The 24066-nt window shown below is 38.1% G+C and overlaps 1 protein-coding gene across 7 annotated transcripts in view; it reads right to left on the bottom strand.

Annotated features, from left to right (window-relative positions):
- FAF1 (Fas associated factor 1) overlaps positions 1-24066 on the bottom strand; it is a 494094-nt gene that overhangs the window by 372154 nt on the left and 97874 nt on the right. For 6 of the 7 annotated variants that reach the window (XM_073789929.1, XM_019937835.3, XM_073789930.1 and 3 more), the window contains exon 2: positions 20968-21036. The exons of the other annotated variant lie outside the window; for it this stretch is intronic. In XM_073789929.1, coding sequence (XP_073646030.1) covers positions 20968-21036 — 69 coding nt within the window. The remainder of the gene's footprint in view (positions 1-20967; positions 21037-24066) is intronic. 7 annotated transcript variants of the gene reach the window in all.

Below are 24066 nucleotides of genomic sequence, written 5' to 3'. Positions count from 1 at the left end.
ATTATATAAATTATGGTACATCCTACAATGAAATACTACTCAGTTGATAGAAAATTATAACATGGGTTATTAAGGTAAGACTGGTCCTGGCACTACATATAACTGAAACTGAAAGTCTCTCAGGACCCAGTCACTGGGTACATGGGTGTCATACTTTGTCAAAAATATTTAGCTAACAGTGGACATGAACTATGAGAATGGTACATCCTAACTATAGCATTACCATGGCCAAAAGGTATGGAGCAGCAATGGCTCTACTGCAGAAGAACAAGATCTAAAGGAATAAGGTTCAGCAACAACACATGCCGGTAAGCGAAAAAGACCAGTGCTGATATATTAAATCCTGAATTCTCCTGAAGATATATATAAAATTTTGTCTTTTACTTTTAAGTACTTTTCTGTCATCCATAAGTTACAAAATATTTTAAGATATTTGTGACTCAAAACAGTTTAAGAACTGATACATAGATATGCATGCTTACACATAAACATAGGAGGGAAAAAAAGACTAGAAAAAATACACCAAAATGTCAAACAAAATTGTAGTGTAAGATCATTAGTGACTTTCTCCTTTGTTACTCTTACATAGTTTTCAATTTTTTCAATAATATCTATGTACTGTTCATGTATTTAAACACAAATATTTATATTGTAAAAATATAATTAGCAGTAAACTCAAAAGAAACAGACTAAACCTAGCTATGTTTTTCATTTGTTTCTTTGCCTTTAAGGTTTTATTAAAAAGGAAGATAAGGGTAAGAACTCTAGGCTTTGGCTAGCAAAGGGGGAAAAAAGAGAAAAGGATATGAAGTTACTTGAAAAGCAACATTTTGAATTAGCCAATCAATTAATATGAGACGGAAATACACGGAGGGAATGAAAGGCCAGATAGTAAAAGATTTTTAAAAAGAAGTAATTAAGGCAAAAAGAAAAACCCAGATATGAGGCATAAAGTTTTAAAGAGATCAATCAAAAGCATGGCTTAAATAAATTAATGATTCCAAAACTTCACTTTGACCATTTATTTCTGTTTCCTTTCCATCAAACCTTCATACCAGTTGCTAAGCAATATCTGGCTAAGTGCTGGACTAGTATACTTTCTGACTAACTAGGAATGCTGGATCATTACATTTCCAGACTAAGTAAGAGATTTGGACTCTATTACATTTCCTGACTGACTAGGAATGCAAGGGCCTCATTATACTTTCTAACTTCCTTGGAATTCTGGACTACATTTCACTTATTGACCAAAAATATAAAATCCTGCTATATTTTGTCTAAGTATATTGAGTTTTGTTACCCTAAAACAAAGTATTGTTATGTTGTTACACTAACATACTATAAGCCTCATTACACTAAGAGTACTTACTTAACCATTTCACACTGACTGACCAGAACCAATACTTTCTTTCTGTTGTGGATTTTTTTTTTTTCTGTTGTGGATTTTGAACCCTTAGCTCAATGCAGTCCAAAAGGTGAAAGACAGGTAGGTACAAAAAGAGCTGAGGGTCTGAGTAGTGATTTCTTCAGAACAGTAATGAGTTCTTTCATTGTTTCTTCATTGACAGGTATTATAAAACTTGTCATTTGAAGTCTACTGTAAGAGAACACTACTTTGTAATCCAAACCAATATTATTTTCTATCATTCTTAAAGCACGTGTTTAAATGTTTAATGTATTAATGAGAAAATCATTTTTGGATTATGAATTATCAAACTGACATATTCTTGATACACATAAAATTCTCATCTATAGACTCCTACAAAATAGGGTCCCTATCTCGTTCTGAGTTCTCTTAGCATTCTCTCCCTTTTGCTCACTATAGTCACATTAGGTTTCCATCTCTTCCTCAAACACTTGTTGGCTCTCACCTCAAGGTGTTTACATTTGCTCTTCCCTCTGTCACTGCAATGCTCTTCCTCAGATCTTTACATGGCTAGCTCCTCGTTCCCAGGTGTCAACTAACATGCTACCCCATAAAATAACCTTACCTGAATCCACAATATAAAATAACCCTCTCTATGCCTTCAGTCCTGTTTGGTTTCCTTCATATAATTTCTAAAATTATATTGTGTGTTTATAAATTTATTTGTAGATAATATGGTTCCCACCCAAGACTGTAAGTTCCAATAAGAGTATGGACCTTGCTGGTCTTGTTTACTGCTATATTCCCATTGCCTAGGAAAGTGCTGGCACATAGTAAGGACTCAATATATTTAAATTAATCAATTAATAAGTGAAGGAGATAAACTCATTTTGGAATTATATATTAGCTTCCTAGAACACATCATGGCAGGTGGTGGGAGTAGAGATGCAAGGTCAGTTATCTTTGTCTCAAACCAAAACCTAAAATTGCTTTTTGAACTTCAATGCTAGTGAACACACTTGATTTTTAAGACACTTTGAAACAAACATGGTTGCAAGGAAAAATATATGTCCATGGTAGGTATTCAGAAGCAATTATGTCACTTTTTCCTACTAAATCTGGACATGACCTCATAAACCTTAATGCACTTCTTCAGACAGACACTATCAACTGCCTTTGCACACAGTGAAAAAAAAGAAAAATCAACAGAACTGGCTTACATGTTAAAACCATTTGCCAACTCTAGTATAGTGGAATCTGAATCTACAGTCAGAAGACCTGGACAAAGCTTTGGCCCTCCAGCACTGTCAATATAATGATAGAAGCTAAAATTTTGGTCAAAAAAGGCAGATACACAAGATCGGAAAAATAGTGTAAAGGTGGCAGAATCAATGAATTGATGATTGATCATCAATCAATGATCCTAGTGTGCTTGAAGGATTTTCTAAGTCTGGTTATTAAAGGGTATGAGATGGGGGTGGGAAAGAGGGATGTTTGAAATTAAGATTACAAAGGATGGGGCAGTGATTGGTAATGAAAAGGTTAAGAAAAAGATTATAACGAGAAGGTGCCTAAGGCAGGATAAATGTTTGACAGGCTGGGAGGAAGGAAAGGTTTGAAGTACCAAGGAATGGCACTGCAAACAAAGAATTTAATAAGAAAAAAGGTACAGATATATAAAATTTGGTGGGACTTGCAGGTAACAAGTCAACAATGGCTGCCTATCTATCATGCAATATTTCTTTCTGTGTCATTTATCAATTTATTGACTCAGGTCTGAATGCACATTTCAATTATGTTCTGGGACAGGGAAGGGAAGGGAAGGGAACAATTCCTTTAAACATTTCTTTTAAAATGAGCACAATCATGGGACTTTCCTGGTGGCTCAGTGGTGAAGAATCCACCTGCCAGTGCAGGGGACACGGGTTCGAACCCTGGTCTGGGAAGATCCCACATATCGCGGAGCAACTAAGCCCGTGCACCACAACTACTGAAGCCCATGCACCTAGAGCCTGTGCTCCTCAACCAGAGAAGCCACCGCAATGAGAAGCCCGCGCACCACAACGAAGAGTAGCCCCTGCTCGCCACAACTAGAGAAAGCCCGCGTGCAGCAACGAAGACCCAACGCAGCCAAAAATAAATAAATTAATTAATTAAATTAAATGAGCACAATCTTAAATTTTCTCAGTAGAGGGCACTAGAAGGATACTGCAGAGGGACGAGGCTCTCCTGCAGTTTCTGGCTGCAGCATAGGAGCTAGCAGTGTGTGAGTGAGGACACCCAATGGAGCTCTGTCCCTGTCATGGGCCCAGAACATGGTCTTGCTGCAACCTTGCAGTCTTGGCCTAGTGATAATCTTTTCACGGCCCTTTCAACACAGAAACCAGTGGTCAAAGGTTTCCTGCCCACCCACCAGTACCTTGACTCCCTCTACAAGCCCCTGTGCACAGCCTGCCTGTGGTTAGAGGGTTCACACCATGCTGCCACTCCTTCTGCAAGTCTCCCACCCCCCATATGCAGCCTGCCTGTGCCCAGAGGATCCCCAACTCCATACAAGCCCACTGCACACCCACACTACTGATTGCTGATTTGCTCCTCCATCTGCACACCAGAAGGTGCCAATTACTTGCCCAGTGATTCAAACCATTTCTGGCTTGGCCATACAGTGAACTTTTCTTCTACTGAGTGAGCTGAACCACTTCTCCAACAAGGTCTGAATCTCTTCAAAGTATATCCTTCCTTGGGTACTCTCCCTTAGCCCTACAAGTACAATATACAGTTTCCTCATATCTTATCCTTACTCGTTTATCATAGCTAATAATTCATTATATTAAACTTCACCTGTTTAACCAACTTTGTGATTTTATATATCCTGATTGGACTCAGACTGTTACACTATCCATAACAATACTATTCAACAACAAGGGAAAAATAAAGCTAAACAAAGAGAATATTGAAACTTGAAAATAACTGTGAATAAAAAGAGAAAAATTACCAAATCCTAGTGCATGATCTCTCATATTCCTGGTCCCACCCCTACCCCACAAAGACAGACACAGAAGAAATGAGTGGAAGACAGAAGAGGGAAGCTAGAGAAGGAGATTAAAATTGCTCTAAAACTACTGCCTACAAGCCTAAGTCCAATCTGTCTGAAAACACTAAAAAGTGTATAAACAGATCAGAGCAAAGATTACAAGGAAAGGACTTCAAATAAAGCACAACTTAAAGGGGTAGACATAACCTAAAGGGCAGGTTAAGAAACACATAGCTTCTGCAAGGAGAAAAAAAAGCAAAAAGAAAGTGAAAAGCTCCCTATGGCAATGGAGTGGTAAAAGGGAAAAGAGGCAAAAGAGAATCATAAAACCAAAGCACTTGTTACTCCTCACCACCCCTCCCCGCCAGCCCCCCACACACCAAAACAAACCAACCAAAAAACTGACTAAAGTGTCTGAATTTTGCTAAACTGACAGAAGAGGGCGCCATTAAATAAAAACCTTGTAAATCACACTATTATCTTAAAAATGTGTGCACACACACACACAAACCAACAGATATATGAGGTATTGCAAAAAAAATCAGGAAATGAAATTTCACACATATCTACTAAGGAAAATTCCCTCTCACAAAACGACTATGAAGCAGGAAAAACCTGTCAATCAATGCTTCAAACAGTATATTTAAATATACTTAAATAAGCATCTGAGAATATGAAAAATCACCTTGAATCAGAAAATTCAAAAATTATGAATAACAAAAAAAAGGCAGGGAAAAATGAAAGAAAGTTGATGTTACCTAGGAAAGAAAGAAAGAAAATTCTCAGAAATGAAGAGTAAATCACAAGATGCCCAAGGGAAAACAGATGCCGACAAAATTTAATGCGAGGCACTGAAGAAAGGCAAGAAACCAACCAAGAGAATGAAAATAACATAATGATAAAAGTAAAAAGAATCAGAGAGAAAGTAGTGGAAGTGGAAGAGATATAAAGTAATAATATTCACACTGTCAAGTCCCTGAAAAAGAAAAACAAAGCAATGGAACAGACCTAGAATTTAAAACTATAATCTAAGAAAACTTTCCAGAAATACAAAAAGACAAGAATCTATATATCGAACAGCTCACTGGATGCCTCAGAAAAATTAACCCAGAATGACTCTGAGACATATTCTACTAAAACTAAGTTTCAAAAATAAACTCCTCAAGGCCTCCAGGCAAAGATCAATAACTTACAAAGGCAAAAGAATAAGAGTAGCATCAGAGTTTCCAAACCAATACATATAACAAAGCAATAATGAAGCAGTATTTCTTTAAAAACACAATTAAAGAAAGTATGAACCAAAGATTTTTATATGCAGTAGAGCTGTCCTTCAAATACCAGGGTGACAGAAAAACAGTTGTCAGTATACAAGAACTTAAGGAATTGTGCATCAATCAGCCCTTCTTGATAAATCTACTAGAGAAAGAGCTTTATCCAACTGATGACTAAGAAAACTTAAGTAAAAGGATCGATAATGAGTATTTTTTAAATATATAAATATACATCACTAAAACAAAGGTGGGATGCAGGGTGAAAGATAAATTTTAATGTTCTGAAAAAGTATAAGTAATGCAATTTTTAAGTAAAAGAAGGAGGAGGGAAAGGAAAATAGAATAAGCACATTGATTGCTATATACCCAAACGGTACGCTTAGAGAGTACAGTACTTGAAAACTGATAAATCATGTAGTATTTCATAGCATAGCAAGTACAACAAAGCATGCATAACTCCAAAATATTATGACAGCATTGACCGAACACATCAATCATATTAGTGAATATGAATGGACTTAACTATTAAAAGAAAAACATTTTCAATTTGGCTCATGAAACAAGACTCAACTTATGCTACATACAAGATATATACCTAAAACAAAGTGATGACTAAAAATAAAATTAAAATATCAGGCTATTGGAAACAAAGGGAGTAGGAGTAGCCTACTGATGTTAGACAAAACAGAATTGAAGCCCGAAGAACTAAATGTGATAAAGGTCATTTTTACTGCTTAGATCCACACTTTACAATAAAGGTATAACTCTTATGAATATGTATGCATGAAATAACACAGCAATCAACTTCATGAAGGAAAAACTACAGGAGATTTAAAAAGAAAAAGAAATATACTAAATAATGAGACTAAATACACTATTCTCAATAAAAGACATATCAAACAGACAAAAGATAAGAAAGAAGGTAAAAGATCTTAGGGACATACGTATTGAACTCTACATTTGATAACAGAGAACACACCTTTTCTCAAAAGCCAAAGACACATACACAAAAATCAATCATATGTGAGGTCATAAAGAAACATAACTGCCACAAAATTGAAACATTATAAACAATACTCTCTAAATGCAACACAAAGGAACTAGAAGTTACTAACAAAACAAAAAAATAGAAGGGACCCTGCATCTGAAAATTTTAAAACCATCTTTTAAACCTTTGTTGGGAAAGAAGTACAAGGTGAAATTACAGTAGGTTTTTCAAGATAATGACAATGAATTGTTAGAGAACTGGAAAGCATATTGCTTCCAACCTTGTAATAAAAGAGCAAGAGCGCAAGTACATGACTTTTCTGAAACCCATTAAAATGCTAAGATCACAGGGCAAACAACTGTCCCAAAATCTCAGACAGGTGTACGCAGAGAGAGGCAAAATGTGAGCACTGGCTTACTAAAGTGAAAGTTACATTAGGGTGGCTGACAAATTGGTAGAGGCTAACAATGCACTGGTGAGAAAGCTAAGGCAAGTACAGGGAAGGGATCTGCAAGTTCTTGCAGGCTTTTACTCCATGAACACCACAAAGTGCTCACAGAAAAAACAAAATTGGCAAAGTCCCAAGAAAGTCCCTACTAGGGTATAGAAGAGAATCAGCAGATACTGTGGGAGGGGCACAAAACTGCCAGGACCCTTGCATCTCCCTCACAAAACAAAAGCATTAATCTGAAGGGAGAAGGGCAACAAACATTATCACCTTGGGGCACATGTGATATCCACTGCAACCAGAAGGAGGAAAGGGGGGAAAATCCTCTGCCCCAGGAAGAGGAGCAGGAAAACACGCTGGGCTGAGAATTATAGCTGGAGAGAGACATGAGCTTTGTGAAGGCCACAAACCCAAGGCCCAGGGATTCAATGCCTGCAGAAGACTGAAGTATTATCAGAAACAGAGAATGCCCCCACCTCAGTCCCCATGGCCAGAATAGCAAGCAGAGTAACAAGCAACTTGCAAGAGATACACCCTCTCTGAAGCACAGCTCGGAGAGAAAACCAAAAGCTAAGGAGTGAGCATTAAAAAAAAAAAAAAAAAAAAATCTCGGAATTCCCTGGTGGTCCAGTGGTTAGGACTCTGCACTCTCACTGCCAAGAACCTGGGTTCAATCCCTGGTTGGGAAACTAAGATTCCACAAGCCATGCGCCCAAAAAAAATCTACCAAACCACTCGACACCCTAAACACCATGTATTAGGAGAGGAATTTGAAGGCTTTGGTAAATTGAACAAGGCCATAGGACAAATAAGTCTCAAGCATGACCCAACTCAAAATTAGATCAACTCAAACACCTGCACTAAAGTCTTAGCATTCACAAAGGCATGCATGTCAATTTCCACACATAAAAATATTTACCTTAGTCTCTACTATTCTACATGAAATGTCCAGCTTTCAACAAAAATTGCAAAGCATACCAAAAGGCCAGGTAAAGTACATTTGCAAGTGACAAGCAATCATCAGAAACAGACTTAGGTAGGATACTAAAAACTGACAGGTAATTTTAAATGACTGTGATTAAAATATTAAATGCTGTAATGGGAAAAATGGCCAACAGATAAGGCCAGATGGGTAATTTCAGCAGAGAGAGAGAGAGAGAATACGTTAGGAAAAAAAAAAAAAAAACTACAGCAACAGAGATGAAGAATGTCTTCAATAAGCTTATCAGTAAAACTGACATGGGGAAAGAATCAGTGAACTTGAAGACAGGTCTATAGAAACTACTCAAACTGAAACACATTTTAAAAAAAAAAGTGGGGAAAAAACAGAACAGAGCATTCAAGAGCTGTAGACAAAATCAAACTTTTTAATATATGAAACACAGAAGAAGAGAGAAGGAGCAGGAAAAAATAATAACCAACAATTTTCAAAACCAACTAAAGACAGCTGGTGGTTGCACAACATTGTGAATACACAATGGTATTTATATGCAATGGAATACAATTCCATGGAATACACAGTGGTATTTATACCACTGAACTATATACTTTAAAATGGTTAGCTATATGTACATGAATTTAGTCCTAATTAAAAAGAAAAAAGAATCTTCAAAGTCACAGATCTAAGAACATCTAAGCTACACATACACATACACATACACACACCTGGGTAGATCACAGCCAAACCGCTGAAAAACAAACACAAAGAGAAAATCTTGAAGACAGCCAGAGGGGAGGAAAAAGACATTACATACAGAAGAATAACTATGAAAATAGCAGCAGACTTCTCTCCAGAGACCATGCAAGCTAGAAAATAACACCATGACATCTTTAAAGTGCTGGAGGAAAAAAAAAAAACAAAAACAATGTCAATCTGGAATTCCATATCCATTGAAAGCATCTTTCAAAAATGAAGACACAATAAAAACTTTCTCAGACAAACAAAAACTTGTGAGAATATATTGCCAGAAAACCTACTCTACAAGAAATATTAAAGGAAGTAGTTAAGGCAGAAGGAATATGATACCAGAAAAAAACTTAAACCTACACAAAGAAATAAAACAAATGAAAGTAAAATAAAATGAATATAATGATTTCATCTTATATTTTATTGCTTTAAAAGATAACTACCTGAAGAAAAACAGTAGCAACATACTGTGTTTTACAGCATATGGGAAACTAAAATACATGACAATAGTACAAAACATGGGTGAGAAGAATTGGAAATACAATGCTGTAGGGCCATCACACTACATATGAAGCAGTATATTATTATTTAAATGTAGATTTGGATGGTTGAAAAAGTATATTTTAAAACCTAGGACAACTATTAAAAAAAAATTACAAAAGAGGTATAATGATAAATCAATAGAGGACAAAAAATTAGTGAGCAAAAGTTTAATGAAAAACAGGATATTTGGGGACTTCCCTGGTGGCACAGTGGCTAAGAATCTGCCTGTCAATGCAGGGGACACAGGTTCGAGCCCTGGTCCGGGAAGGTCCCACATGCCACAGAGCAGCTAAGCCCATGCACCACAACTACTAAGCCTGCACTCCAGAGCCTGCAAGCCACAACTACTGAGCCCGTGTGCCACAATTACTGAAGCCCACATGCCTAGAGCCCGTGCTCTGCAACAAGAAAAGCCACCACAATGAGCAGCCCGTGCACCGCAACAAAGAGCAGCCCCTGCTCGCCACAACTAGAGAAAGCCTGCACGCAGCAACAAAGACCCAACGTTGCCAAAAATTAATTAATTAAAAAAAAAACGGATATTTGTGTTGTCTCAATGTATCTCCTCACAAGATATTTACTAATTACAAAGAGGGAGAAACCAGGGAGACATCATCTTAACCAAGTGTCAAAATTAACATCACGAATAATAAGACATTCATTCATTCATTTATTTATGGCTGCGTTGGGTCTTCATTGCTGCACGCAGGCTTTCTCTAGTTGCGGTGAGCAGGGGCTACTCTTCCAGGTGGTGCACGGGCTTCTCATTGCAGTGGCTTCTCTTGTTGCGGAGCACAGGCGCTAAGCGTGTGGGCTTCAGCAGTTGTGGCTCACAGGCTCTACAGCAAGGCTCAGTAGTTGTGGTGCACGGGCTTAGCTGCTCCGTGGCATGTGGGATCTTCCCGGACCAGTACTCAAACCTGTGTCCCCTGCATTGGCAGGCGGATTCTTAACCACTGCACCACCAGGGAAGCCCAAGACGTATTAACATCATGTACCTCTTGTTATACTGAGAAAGGCATAAAATTACATCTGTGGTAGTCTTGCCAAGAATGTATAAGCTCAGTCTATCATGAGAAAACATCATACAAATCTAAACTCAGGAATGTGCTACACAATACCTGAAGTGTTGTGGTCTCCAAAAGTGTCATGGTCATGAAACAAAGAACAGCTGAGGAATAAAATCACAGACTGGGGACTCTCCCAGTGGCGCAGTAGTTAAGAATCCGCCTGACAATGCAGGGGACACGGGTTTGATCCCTGGTCCGGGAAGATCCCACATGCCACGGAGCAACTAAGCCTATGTACCACAACTACTGAGCCTGTGTTCCAGAACTACTGAAACCCGCGCGCCTAGAGCCCGTGCTCCGCAACAAGAGAAGCCACCACAATGAGAAGCAAGTGCACTGCAGCAAAGAGTAGCCCCCACTCACAGCAACTAGAGAAAGCCCGTATACAACAATGAAGACCCAATGCAGCCAAAAATAAATAAAATATAAATTTTAAAAAAAAATTTTTAAAAATCACAGATTGGAGGAGGCTAGGGAGACATGAAAACTAAATGCATTGTGGATCTGAGATCAGATTTTGAACCCAAAAAAGTACATTAATAGAATATCTAGTGATATCCAAATAAGGTCTGTTGTTTAGTTAATCGTATTGTACCAATAGTACAACAGTATTGTTGTAATAGTATTATACCAAAATTACCAATAGTACTATACCAATTATACTGTAATTATGCAAGATGTTAACACTGTAAGTTTGATGAAGTGTATCAAGAACTCTGCATTATTTTGCAACTTTTCTGTAAATGCCTAGCATTTTTAGACATTCTCATATTCTACAGACACTGTTATCAGTCATTATACATTTTTAAAAATTCATCCGCTATACATTAAATCAATTACTAAGAAAAAAAATCCCAGAATTCAAGCCTAGAATTTATGAGAGTGCTATTAGATTTGCGGTGTACCTAAAATACAGGCTATATCTCAATTTTGACATTAAGAAAAAAATAATAAACTTCCTGGTTTAAAAATAACAAAGTCAAAATGCTAACACATAGGTAATAATGTGGCAATAAATAAGGACTAAGATATTCTCAAAGACCTCTTCTACATAGCTACTAGCCAAGGATTTATTAAAGGTATCATGTAATATTTTCCCAGCTACATCTATAAAAGTGTATGCTTATCCATATAACTTCCTTACACACCCTAACTGGATGTGTAAATTTTAATTCTTTAAACAATTATTTCACATTCTCTTTCAGTGTGTGTGTGTGCACGTGCCACACGTGAAACATGTGTTGGGGTGAAGGGAAGGGGAATAATAGAGTAAAAGCTAAGTGTTATAAGAGTAGTACCACAACAAGGGATACGAAGCTTCAGAGACAGGTGCCCCTACTGAGAGAAGAGGATGTTAGGGAATAGAGGGGATTAGGCTTCAGGTGAGCCTTAAAGGAAGGATAACATCTAGATGGTCGACAAGGAAGAGGGGAAAAAATTCATGGGAGATCTAGAAGCAAAAGCTTGGCAGTAGGAATACATATGGCACGTTATAGGCTAGTTTGGCTGTATTAAGTCATACAGGCTCCAGAGTTATGGAAACTCACTCATAATGAAGAGGCAGTGTTAAATGGTAGAGGGCTTTCAACATTAAGCTAAGAAAGATGGCCCAAATTCTGTAACAGCGGCATTCAAAGAACAACTCCACTGTTCAGTTTCCTGTAACTACAATGGATATAGACAGAGCATAGTTAATCTTAGAGTGCCTTGGTATGTGAAGAACTATGAAACTATGTTTATCACTATTTACCATGGAGAGAGATTTTAAACTTGGCTATGATTTTTTTAAAGACATAGAGCAAGTCTGTGTTTGAGAGAAATCCATCCACAAGAAAGAAAGAAGTATTAGATGAGGACCCCAAAATATATAATTAAAATATTACTAAAACATCAAGTTAAAAAAACCTAAACCAAACAACAAAACACAAAAATAGATTATTAAAAGAGAATGAAGTTGTTAAGAGTAGATCTTAAGCATACCCACCTAGAAAAGAAAATTTTTAATAAGAAAAATAAATAAGAGGGAATGAAGAAAATGAGAACCTCGGGATATACAGGAAGGAAATATAAATGTTCTTATGTGAACATTTTAAGTACCATTTTACTTAAAAATAGAAATACAACTAAATTTTTGAAAAAATTATATTATCATTAAGTAGCAAATTATTAAAAATTATCAGTATAAAGTTGTAAAAGTAGGAATTTTAAATGCCATATTATTTTTTCTTTTCCAAGCACACATTGGTTTATGTCAGCTGATCCTTGAAACCAGCAGGAAGAACTGCAAGTCATCACATTTACAGGTGTAACCACTAAACCACTGACTTTGCTGCAATGGTATTTTGTTTAAACCACTTCCAGGAATAGAAATAAATTAGTTAAATATCATATCAAGGCAACTTGTTGGAAAAAAACCCCATTTTTAAAATCAAGTTAACTAGTAGGTTAGCAAGCTTTATAAAATATCAAGATCAAACTATATCTGCTTAAACTGAACAATTTTAAAAACAAAACCACTGAAATTTTTATTTTCTTTTAAATGTTCAAATCATAAGCAGCATATACTACTTCTTTCAGAATTAGCATAAAGCCTTAAGTTCAGTTTCATAGCAGTAAGGGGACTCCTTACTACATATTTCATTTAAAAAGTTTAACTGTGCTCTGAAGCACAGGTTAGATAAGTAGTACTAGAAATCAATAAACATTAGCCACATTTCCAAATTTCATTTAACAATGGGCATATCACTTCCTGCTAGGGGATTAACACACCACCTTCCTACTAGGTCTTAAAGCCTCTGAACTATTATCTACCATAGGTTTAATAAAAGGTTTTATAGGTTTTATAAAAGAGGAGATGTTTGGTTCATGCAATAAAGTAATTCTAGAACTAGATTATATTCAAAGGAAAAGTAACAACATATAAAGCAAAAACCAATGAAAAAATAAGCAGAAAGTCAAGTTGCAGTCTGGGAAAAAATGTGGACCTCAAAGAGTTTTGATTTGATAATGTGAACCACCAACTGTAAGTTTAGTAGACTGAGAACTTCATGTTTGTAAAAACTTAAGTTATCCTTTGAAAGGGAGAAAACAATTCTTTCATACCCACTTAATTATACATTAAGCAATAGCATTCTTTTATCACACTTAGTTTTCTCCTGAGAGGCAGAACTGATGAAAAATTTCAAATAGGTTGGATATGATGAGCTTTCTTTAGAGTAGAATGGTACAACCAGAAATAAACAGGGGAGGAAAAATTTTTTTTTGAGATGCCAAGAAATAAATTGCAAAGAAAAGGATTTATTTGTGAATAATATTTCTCAAAAAGCTACAACAGGAAGAAACCATCTAAATTTTACCCATGAGATAATGAAATCAGCCCAATCCTATTCCTTGCATATCTGGGCCTCCCTCTTTCCTCAAATCTTATGTTTGCCAGATAAGGAAGACTGACAGCAGTAAGAGTCATGAGTCTTAATAGCAAAGACTTTTCAAATATCCAAATAATGGAAATGGAAAATAGATTTAAAAGTAAGTATGCTAATAATAAAATCAGTCAGATATTTTATTAAGCAACTACCATGTGCCAAGACAAAATTAATAAGAAACATAATCCCTTTCCTCTAGAATCTTAGAATCTATTTGAAAGCAAAGCATAAATATATTTAAAGTACCATTATGCAACTATAGCAAAAGCTCTTTCACTTGACAATGTGAAATTAGTTGTGAGTGGTAGAAAGAAAAGTATAGGAATTCAGAAAAGAATAACACACTGGGTATGGAAAATTTAATAACCTTAAACTACAATTTTTTTTGTTTTGTTTTGTTTTGTTTTGTTTTGTTTTATAAATTTATTTATTTATGGCTGCGTTGGGTCTTCATTGCTGCACGCGGGCTTTCTCTAGTTGCGGTGAGTGGGATTTACTCTTCATTGCAGTGCGCGGACTTCTTATTGCGGTGGCTTCTCTTGTTGTGGAGCACGGGCTCTGGGCGCGCAAGCTTCAGTAGTTGTGGCGCACGGGCTTAGTTGCTCCGCGGCATGTGGGATCTTCCCAGACCAGGGCTTGAACCCATGTCCCCTGCATTGGCAGGTGGATTCCCAAACCACTGTGCCACCAAGGAAGCCCTAAACTACAATTTTAAAGCTATTAAAATTTTTATGGAGAGACCTGGGTTCAAAATCACCGTTTTACCCCTTATCAGCTGAGTGAGCATGAACAATTTACTTAAATCACCAGGCCTCAGTTTCTCATCTGGAAAATAAGGATAATATCTACCTAACCACCTTTGGGGACTGCTGTGAAGGTTCAATGAAATAATGTAGGTAAATCATTTGACATGATACCTAGCACAAAGTAGACCCTCAATAAAAAGAGAGATGGTAGAGGAGGATGGATGATGGCCAAACTACAAACTGAGAAACTGAAAACTTCTGTAGAATTTTAAGGGGCTTACAGTTCTTTGAAAACAAGGGAAACAAAGAAGACTATAGCAAAATAGGAGAAACTGATACGATGAGATACTCCTTCACAGTAACATCTCTTTTGTCACAGCAAAGATCTGTGCAAATATAAGCCAGTGTCTAATGGCCATTGATGAAGGGCAGCACTCAATGTCTGACTGCTTTCTGACGACAGAAACTCATTATGTCACTGGTTAGACTAGTTCATTCATAAAACTGCAGGTGTTCATAACACTATATAAAGTATTGATAGCAAAGCAATGCACATTCGAGGAACTCTATAGCCACATCCTGAGTAGAGTAGTAAAAGAAATTGTTCTAAGGCATTTTAAGGTAAGTATTAAAACACATTTCTTCAAAAGTGAAAACTGGTGGAACGGAAATGTCTCAGACCACCTCAATGAATCTCAAAATGAGACAGATTATGTGCATAATTTTCCTTGGGTTTGACTTTTCAGAGTTACTGACTTTATTATAAGCTTCTATTAATACAAAACTATCTTTGAAGACTAGAAATTCAGTAACAATACAAAATTGGATAGGCTTATTTGTTTCATTTTTGCCCTAAGTTGGGACATGTGGTTAAAGATAAATACAAGCACTCTGAATAGAGTCTTTCTTCAGCAAAGCAGCTATGTCACCTCAGGCAGCAAATCAGAGCAGAAATTGAGTGTAAAGTTCAAAAATCATTTCCCAAGAGCATAGAGTACTTAAAATGTAGTATGGCTAGGTTAATGTTTACTTGTACTTTATTTCACTTAGCACTGGGTTATCAAGTGTACATCAAATAGCCTTCCCTGGATCTCCTAGAGCTTACTGGAAATTTTAATTTATTGAAGGAGTTTCATATATACAGCCCTTCCATGAAACAATTAGCACAGCATCTTGTCTGGCCATTATCTACGTCATAAAGTTGTTCAAAGAATTAATCAAAATGGTATACATACAAGTGTTTCAAAGTTATAAAATTCCATTAAAATGTTTACTTGTATTACTATTCATAATTGACTGCTTTTGTAGAATATTAAAAGAAATTAGGTCATAAATAGATTCTTCATAAATATTTCATGTATCAGGGATCTTGAGTATAAACTAGCCCAAACCCCTTATTTTATATGACGTTCAGAGAGAAGTAACTTAGCCTAGGCCATACTCAATAAAATAATGACAAGAGCTTTGATAAGCCAGGGCTCCTGATTCAAGATGAATGCAATGGGTTCACCACTAGAGTTAGCTGCCTCACACTTTGATTCTTCAAAATTAACACGAGCTGTACAGATTTCTATTCTCCACTGGCCCAAATTCTTCTATACTGAAAACAGAAAATGAGCAGTGAGTCAATTCTGGAGCCCAGATTTATAATTTATAATATATAGTGATGATGTAGCATGCTTCCATGTAAGAAAGCAATCCTTTGGTAAAAGATTCTGACTGTTAATAATTCTCCCTCAGGTATTCATCTTTCTGGATGTATATTGAAAATACTTGCCTGCAATGAAGGAATCAACTGCAATGACATTAGTCTCCTAACTAAAAGTGCAGGACAATGTGAAAAATGAAAGTCTGAAAAAGATAGGGGTATGGGGAGGATTCATGTCAGGTAAATCAGTATCCCAAGATGCTTACCAATAGTATTAAAGTTCATGTTATTTTGTTTTCAGAATTTAGCATTTATAACCCGAACTGCAGTTGCCCCAAAATAAGTAGTCAATTGTAGGGTACTTAAAACATAGTGTTTGGAAGCACTGCTCTGTGGATAGTTATATAATGAAAATAATGTACAGTATCACGGAAAGACTAACGACTAAAGTTGCTGGGACTGGGCTATATTTTCATATAGAACACTTTTTTATCTGTGTGTCTAAATCTATAAAACAGCAAAAACATTTGCAATCATTACTTTTTCAGGAAATTATTCCCATTTCTGAGTATAATATACATGTATAAGAGACTACCTGTCTTATCAATTTTTCAGTACACTTCTCAAAGTCAGACACCATATAGTGTTAACATGTTTTTAAGCTTTCACTGTATCTACCATAAATCTGGGTATACTGTAAGCATTCAGTACTGACAGAATGAGTTTTCTGTTATTGGACTTTTTTTAATTCATCACAATCTGGAATTGTGATGCCTAACTCACATTCCTCTACACATCTGTAGCAAAATATGCACAAAAACACTGCAGAAGTCTAACTGATATGTACAGAAAATTTAAAATACAGACATGTCCTAAGTTAAAAACTCAAAACTATGTAAACTGTTCCACAAGGCCCATAAAATACAAAGCAGTGATAATTATAATTTACAAACACAAAATATAATGCACAGGCAAAATATAAAAAACACCATATAAAAAGTTCCATGATCCTAAGGAAAGTTTGAATTAGTAATGGGTTATTCAAAATACTTGCTTTATTTTTTAAAACCCACAATGTAAAGTGAGTGCTGTATAAGAACAAGGGAAGTGAGAAATTTTATAAAGCAAGATACTTACACGACACAGCAAATGTTGACTGTGGATAAAAGTGCATTCTTTACAAGAAAAGCCAGCTAGGACATATATTTCAAAAGAAAGTTGAAGTTTAAGACTGTGAAAAATAGCCTGATGATTTTACTTGGGCCCAACACAGGATAAGATTGCATTTCTGCAGAGATATAGCACCAGTGTTTTTAGCTCAAGTGCTATTTTAATATTTTTCCAAAATCAAATAACTCAGAAACAGTTGGAGAATACCTGTACCATTCAATTATTTAACACTATCTGGGAAAAATTCTCTTCTTGCAATACTGTAGATAGATTATTGTACTGAAAAAATATCCAGAACCAATAAATGTTTAACCTTCAAAACTAATGAACATGGACCAATAGAAAGCAGATAAGGAAAGAACTTCTATGCATCCCCCCAAAATGGTAATTCTCACTTCAGACACTTGTAGTCCATTACTCCTAGTCTACAACCTCCCTTTACTCCAGCCCATATATCTCTCATCAGCACCATGCAAGAGTGGCTTGGTGGGATTTTTAACCTCAGCCAATAATCTGCATCAGCCTCTCCAAGAGATAGCCTAAGAATATACATACTAAATAAAGTAATGTTCTTGCTATTGCAAAAGAAGTTTCAAGACAAGAAACCTTGTGATATCATTCCAAATAAGTTGCTGCCCCTTCCCCCACACAGAAATCAGGAATATGTCACTATACTGTGCTTTGTTAAGAGAATAACATAGTGATAAAAGGATGGATTTGAAGTCAGGCCATACAAATATTTGTAAATTTTGACAAGTGCCACACCACAAAAAAATAAGATAGCACTGGTTTAATGAAACAGGCAATCTTAAAAATTTATATAGTTGGTAGAAATTTAAATTAGTGCAACCATCCTGGAAGGCGATATAAGTATCCAAAAACCTAAAAATATGTATACAGTTTGACCCAGAAACTCAATTATTAATTGAATTTATTCAATGTCTTCTAGGAAAACAATAGGTTAAGTAAGCAAGGATGAATGTACAAGAATGTCCTCTAATGTATGTAACTCCAAACTACCACAAAAACTCTAATAAATGTCTAACAGCATAGGACTGAATGGTAAAATGATTATGCCACAACCATACCATGAAGTACCATCCAAACATTAAACATTAAAAAGAATGATGGGGGGCTTCCCTGGTGGCGCAGTGGTTGAGAGTCCGTCCGCCGATGCAGGGGACACGTGTTCGTGCCCCGGTCCGGGAAGATCCCACATGCCGCGGAGCGGCTGGGCCCGTGAGCCATGGCCGCTGAGCCTGCGCGTCCGAAGCCTGTGCTCCGCAACAGGAGAGGCCACAACAGTGAGAGGCCCGCGTACCAAACAAAAAAAAAAAAGAATGATGGGGCTTCCCTGGTGGCGCAGTGGTTGAGAGTCCGCCTGCCGATGCAGGGGACACGGGTTCGTGCCCTGGTCTGGGAAGATCCCACATGCCACGGAGCGGCTGGGCCCGTGAGCCATGGCCACTGAGCCTGCGCATCCGGAGCCTGTGCTCCGCAACGGGAGAGGCCACAACAGTGAGACGCCCGTGTACCTCAAAAAAAAAAAAAAAAAAGAATCATATATGTCACATTTACTTGGATAGAAAGACATTCATGATAGGTTGTTAAGTGAAAAGGGCAGATTACAAAGGGCAGGAATAGAACAATCTAATTTGTATTTTTTAAATTTTAATCATATAATTAAGAGAAAACATTCTGAAATAATATACCCAAAAATGTTAAACAATAACTATCTCTAAGTGATGGAATTAAAGGTGAATACTAATTTATTCTTTGTAAATTTATACATTTTCTCATTTTTCTATAATGAGTTATTACTTTCACAAGCTGTAAATAGTTTTTTTATATTTTGAATTTAAAAATTAATAGTGGTAAATCTACACGAAACAAATAGCTTATTAACAGTTGATTATGTAAATCCATGTATGGACTTGAATATACCTACACAACTAATCTCAGCTCTATAATTATACACCTTGAGTTGTGACTTTCAAAAATTAGCACTTCTTCAAAATTCTAATTTAGACGTTTTTCGGATTTCAAAGGTATGGAGAGACCTCTGTGTCATCCTAACACAACCAATACTGTTCCTGTACTGTTGTACAATTTATTTTTAGTTTGTTTTGCAATTGTAAATAAATTACAGTTTTATCAATGTGCAGTGCTGTGCTGTGCTGTGCTGGGCCTTGCCTTTTGAGTTACTGCCCAGCCCCCCTTAAAAAAACTAAACCACTTCTATAATAAACTGCCTGAAGTTCATAAAGAAAGCCACAGCAGAATGCCACTTCCGGTACGCGGGCCTCTCACTGTTGTGGCCTCTCCTGTTGCGGAGCACAGGCTCCGGACCCACAGGCTCAGCGGCCATGGCTCACGGGCCCAGCCGCTCCATGGCATGTGGGATCTTCCCGGACCGGGGCACGAACCCATGCCGCCTGCATCGGCAGGCGGACTCTCAACCACTGCGCCACCAGGGAAGCCCAGAATGCCACTTCTTTTTTTTTTTTTTTTTGCGGCACACGGGCCTCTCACCGCTGCGGCCTCTCCCGCCGCGGAGCACAGGCTGCGGACGCGCAGGCTCAGCAGCCATGGCTCACGGGCCCAGCCGCTCCACGGCACGCGGGATCCTCCCGGACCGGGACACGAACCCGCGTCCCCCGCATCGGCAGGCGGACTCTCAACCACTGCGCCACCAGGGAAGCCCGAGAATGCCACTTCTTTAACAGCTTTAGAAAGGAGTAATCATCAGTGAGACTCCCCACCCCCACCCCAAGAAATGAAGGCGAAACATCAGGTAGAGTTACGCAGACATTCAAACAAGTCTGATTTTTCTCTCCTTCCAATCTCCACCACAATACTACAGGGGAAGACAAACCTTAATATACATTCAGAGAAGAGAAGTTTAAAAATAACTTAAATTACCTAAGATTTCATAATAATTTATTAATCTAATACTAAACTAAATAGGAACTTCATATTAAAAATACGACATTTAGATTTTAGTCTTTCAGATTAGAATTATAGACGGCCTATGTATGGTATACTGAACTACCTATAAGGAATGTTAAAGACATTCAAGAATACATAGAATTTCATTACTTGTCATATAAAGAAAAAAGTACTTGAAATAAGTCAGACAGCGAAAGACAAATACTGCATGATCTGACTTATATGTGTAATCTAAAAGGAAAACCAAATCATAAGAATCATAAGTTTACCAGAGTAAACTGGTAGCTGGCAGGTGTGGGTGGAGAATGAGTAAAGGTGGTCAAAAGGTACAAACTTCCAGTTATAAGATGAATAAGTTCTGGGGATCCAATGTACAGCATAGTAACTATAGTTAAACAATACCTCATTGTATACTTGAAAGTTGCTAAAAGAGTAATCTTAAAAGTTCCCACCAAAAAAAAAAAAAAGAACTACGTGAGGTGATGAATGTGCTAACTAACCTTTCTGTGGCTATCAGTTTGCAATACATATGTATATCAAATCATCACGATGTACACCTTAAACTTACACAATCTTATATGTCAAGCACATCTCAATAAAGCTGAAAAAAGAAAGTACTTACCACTAAGTCCCAATTATTTTGTTCTAGCAACGTAATAGCTTCATCAATGTTTTCAATGCCAGTACAAGCCTAAAAACAAAGTAAGAATTTTAGATAGGATTTTGGGAGTGGAGAGGTTAATTAGTGTTAAAAAAAATAAACAGCATAATGTTGTAATTTAAGTTTGAATAGGTATATGAATAAAGCCAATACACTAAATGCCTAAAACTTCAAAGCATTTTACACAGACGGTTTGAAAATTGTTAATTACAATGTAAATTTACATTACACTGAAATAAAAGACAATAAAGTAATATAATATGTTTAAATGCTGAGCTCTGGAGCCCAGGATGATCTCTATATCTCTAACTGCCCAGAACAACTTTATTAAGAGCTTCTGATGGACAGCCATGTGTTAAAAATGAACTTCAATCCGTACTTTGTACTTTATACAAAAATTAACTCAAAATAATAACAGACGAAAACCCCGCTGCAGCCATTGCCACAACCACAATGCTGAAGTGCAAGAAGCAGAGTCAGCAGCAGCCCCCACTGCCAGAACAGGAAGACACTGGAGAGGGATGAAAGTCCCATCAGACCACCCAGCCTCCTGGGCCCTCCCATCATGACCAATGGAAACCCTGGTGACCCCAAATCAGCTCTTCACAGAGGTCCTCCAGGGTCAAGGGGACCAATGATTCCACCACTGCTGAGTCTCCCACCTCCTCCCTGGAGCAGAGGCCGAATTTGGGGAGGGCTGAGCTCCAAATCTGGCTCATATGGTCATAGTTGGTGGAGGGGCTAATGCTAAACTTCCTTTTCCTGGACCAGGCCATGGAGATCCCTCCAGGGAGGCTTACACAAAGAGCGGAGAAATCCTCAAAGCCTCAAGAGCTGGTCTCTTATCAAGAATACCTGCCCAGCGCTTCCCTGGTGCCACAGTGGTTGGGAGTCCGCCTGCCGATGCAGGGGACATGGTTTCGTGCCCCGGTTCGGGAGGATCCCAAATGCCGCAGAGCGGCTGGGCCCGTGGGCCATGGTCGCTGGGCCTGCGCGTCCGGAGCCTGTGCTCCAAAGTGGGAAAGGACGCGACGGTGAGAGGCCCGCATACCGCAAAAAAAAAAAAATTATACCTGCCCATCCAAGGATGGACCCCAGGTTATGGAAGTCAGATTCAACCACCCTGTCTGCCGGCATTTTGCCAAAAAGGTCCACTGTCCATATGAGGACTGAGCTCTGTGCCTTCTACCACGCAGAGTCCATGGACCTCCTCTGTGAGACTGTGCCTTCCCATCCAGGCTTGAAGGAGCCTTCTGTGACCTAGTGGCAATATACTTCCCTGTGGCCCTGTGATGTCTACTGTGGGGCTGTTCCAACTACCACCCTCAGTCAGTGACACCTATCCCCATGGCCACCTCCCCCATGTGGGGTCCAAAGTTGTGTTCATCACTGGTGCACGGTGTGCACTCTTTCTTCTGATCCAGCTTCCAGAGCCTCATCTTCAGGACCCCATCTTTGCTCCATTCAACTGCCTCCTGGATCCTCTTCCCCCTCGCCAATGGACGGCTGAACAGGAAACCTCTTTAGTGCTGTTTCTTGTTCATCTGTCCACCGAGCCCCCAGTGTTGCCCTTGATTCCTGAGAGCCGTAGAGCAGTTTCCTACCATTCCCTTCTTCTAGCTGCTTGCTTTCAGTCCATTATATGTCACAACCCCTACCCCCAATGTTGTCACCTGCTCTGTGAAACTCATCAGGTTGTCTGACCTGGGGTCAATTTTAAATGACTGGTACAGAGTTACTCCCTAAAAGGCTACACTTCCTGTTTTGGGGTTTTGTAATTTGTGTGTCAATAGCATGATCACCACTGCTATGGTCTGTGGTCAGTGCACTTTGTGAAACTGTACGTCCCCTCGTAGCCTTTTTCAGTGTCCACAGCATTTTTGTGACTTCCAACAGTTGAGTACATTCTTCTGCCAAATTGAGTGAGGCCACTGGTACCCTCTAGACTTTCCCCACCTCCCAACATGGGAGAATTATGAAACTTTCCACAAGACTGCCTCCCGGGCCCTCCCCATTCTTCTTCTAGTGTCAGTTTCTCTGGGTTTGACACAGGCCCAAGAGATGTCCTCTAAAGCGTCTGATGGGCCTACCCTATCTCGTCTCCAGCCCGTTTTACTTAGACTACATCACCGTGAGGCCACCAGCCCTTTTGTTTGAACTCTGTGAATCTCCACTTGGCCTACCTTTGGATACAACCTGGGCAGTACTCTTGCCCACTTCCAACCTTCTTCTCCTACATCCCTGGCACTGGTTGTTTTCTATGAAAATGGCAGTGAACAGGTTCATATTTGAACTGGCCCTGAGGAAATAGGTCAGGAGCTGTGCGGGCAAGAGGGAGGGATGAGAGCCATTGGAGAAATGAGAATGAATTATTTTCTTAAATTTTTTTATATTAGTTACAAACGCAGTGGAAAATAAATACATACATACCTAAATAAATAAATAAATAACCTAAAGTAAAACCCCAAACTACAAAGCCTCTAGATCTGTGCTGTCAGATATGGTAGCTACTAGACAGATATGGCTAATGAGCCCTTGAAATGTGGCTCAACTGAGTTAACATGTGTTGCATTAAATACATACCAGTGTAGGCCTTAGTACAAAAATAAAAATGTAAAGTATCTCAATAATTTTTCTAGTGAATAAATGTTGAAACGATCATTTAAAATATATTAGCTTAAATACAACATAAATGTTTAAATTAATTTCACCTGTTTCTTTTACACGTCTTAATGTGGATACTAAAAAATTTTTAATTACATATATGACATTCAATTTCTAATTCCATTCTAGAAAAAAACATAGAAGGAAATCTTTGTGACATTTAGATTCAACAGCAAAAGTACAATCCAAAAAATTGATAAAGTGGACTTTATTAAGAACTACTACTCAGGGTTTCCCTGGTGCACAGTGGTTGAGATTCTGCCTGCCGATGAAGAGGACACGGGTTCATGCCCCAGTCCGGGAAGATCCCACATGCCGCGGAGCGGCTAGGCCCGTGAGCCATGGCCACTGGGCCTGCGCGTCCGGAGCCTGTGCTCCGCAACGGGAGAGGCCACA

This window comes from Tursiops truncatus, chromosome 1 (genome assembly GCF_011762595.2).
Source record: "Tursiops truncatus isolate mTurTru1 chromosome 1, mTurTru1.mat.Y, whole genome shotgun sequence".
Taxonomy (NCBI): Eukaryota; Metazoa; Chordata; class Mammalia; order Artiodactyla; family Delphinidae; genus Tursiops; species Tursiops truncatus.
This window is presented reverse-complemented; position numbering and strand designations above follow the sequence as displayed.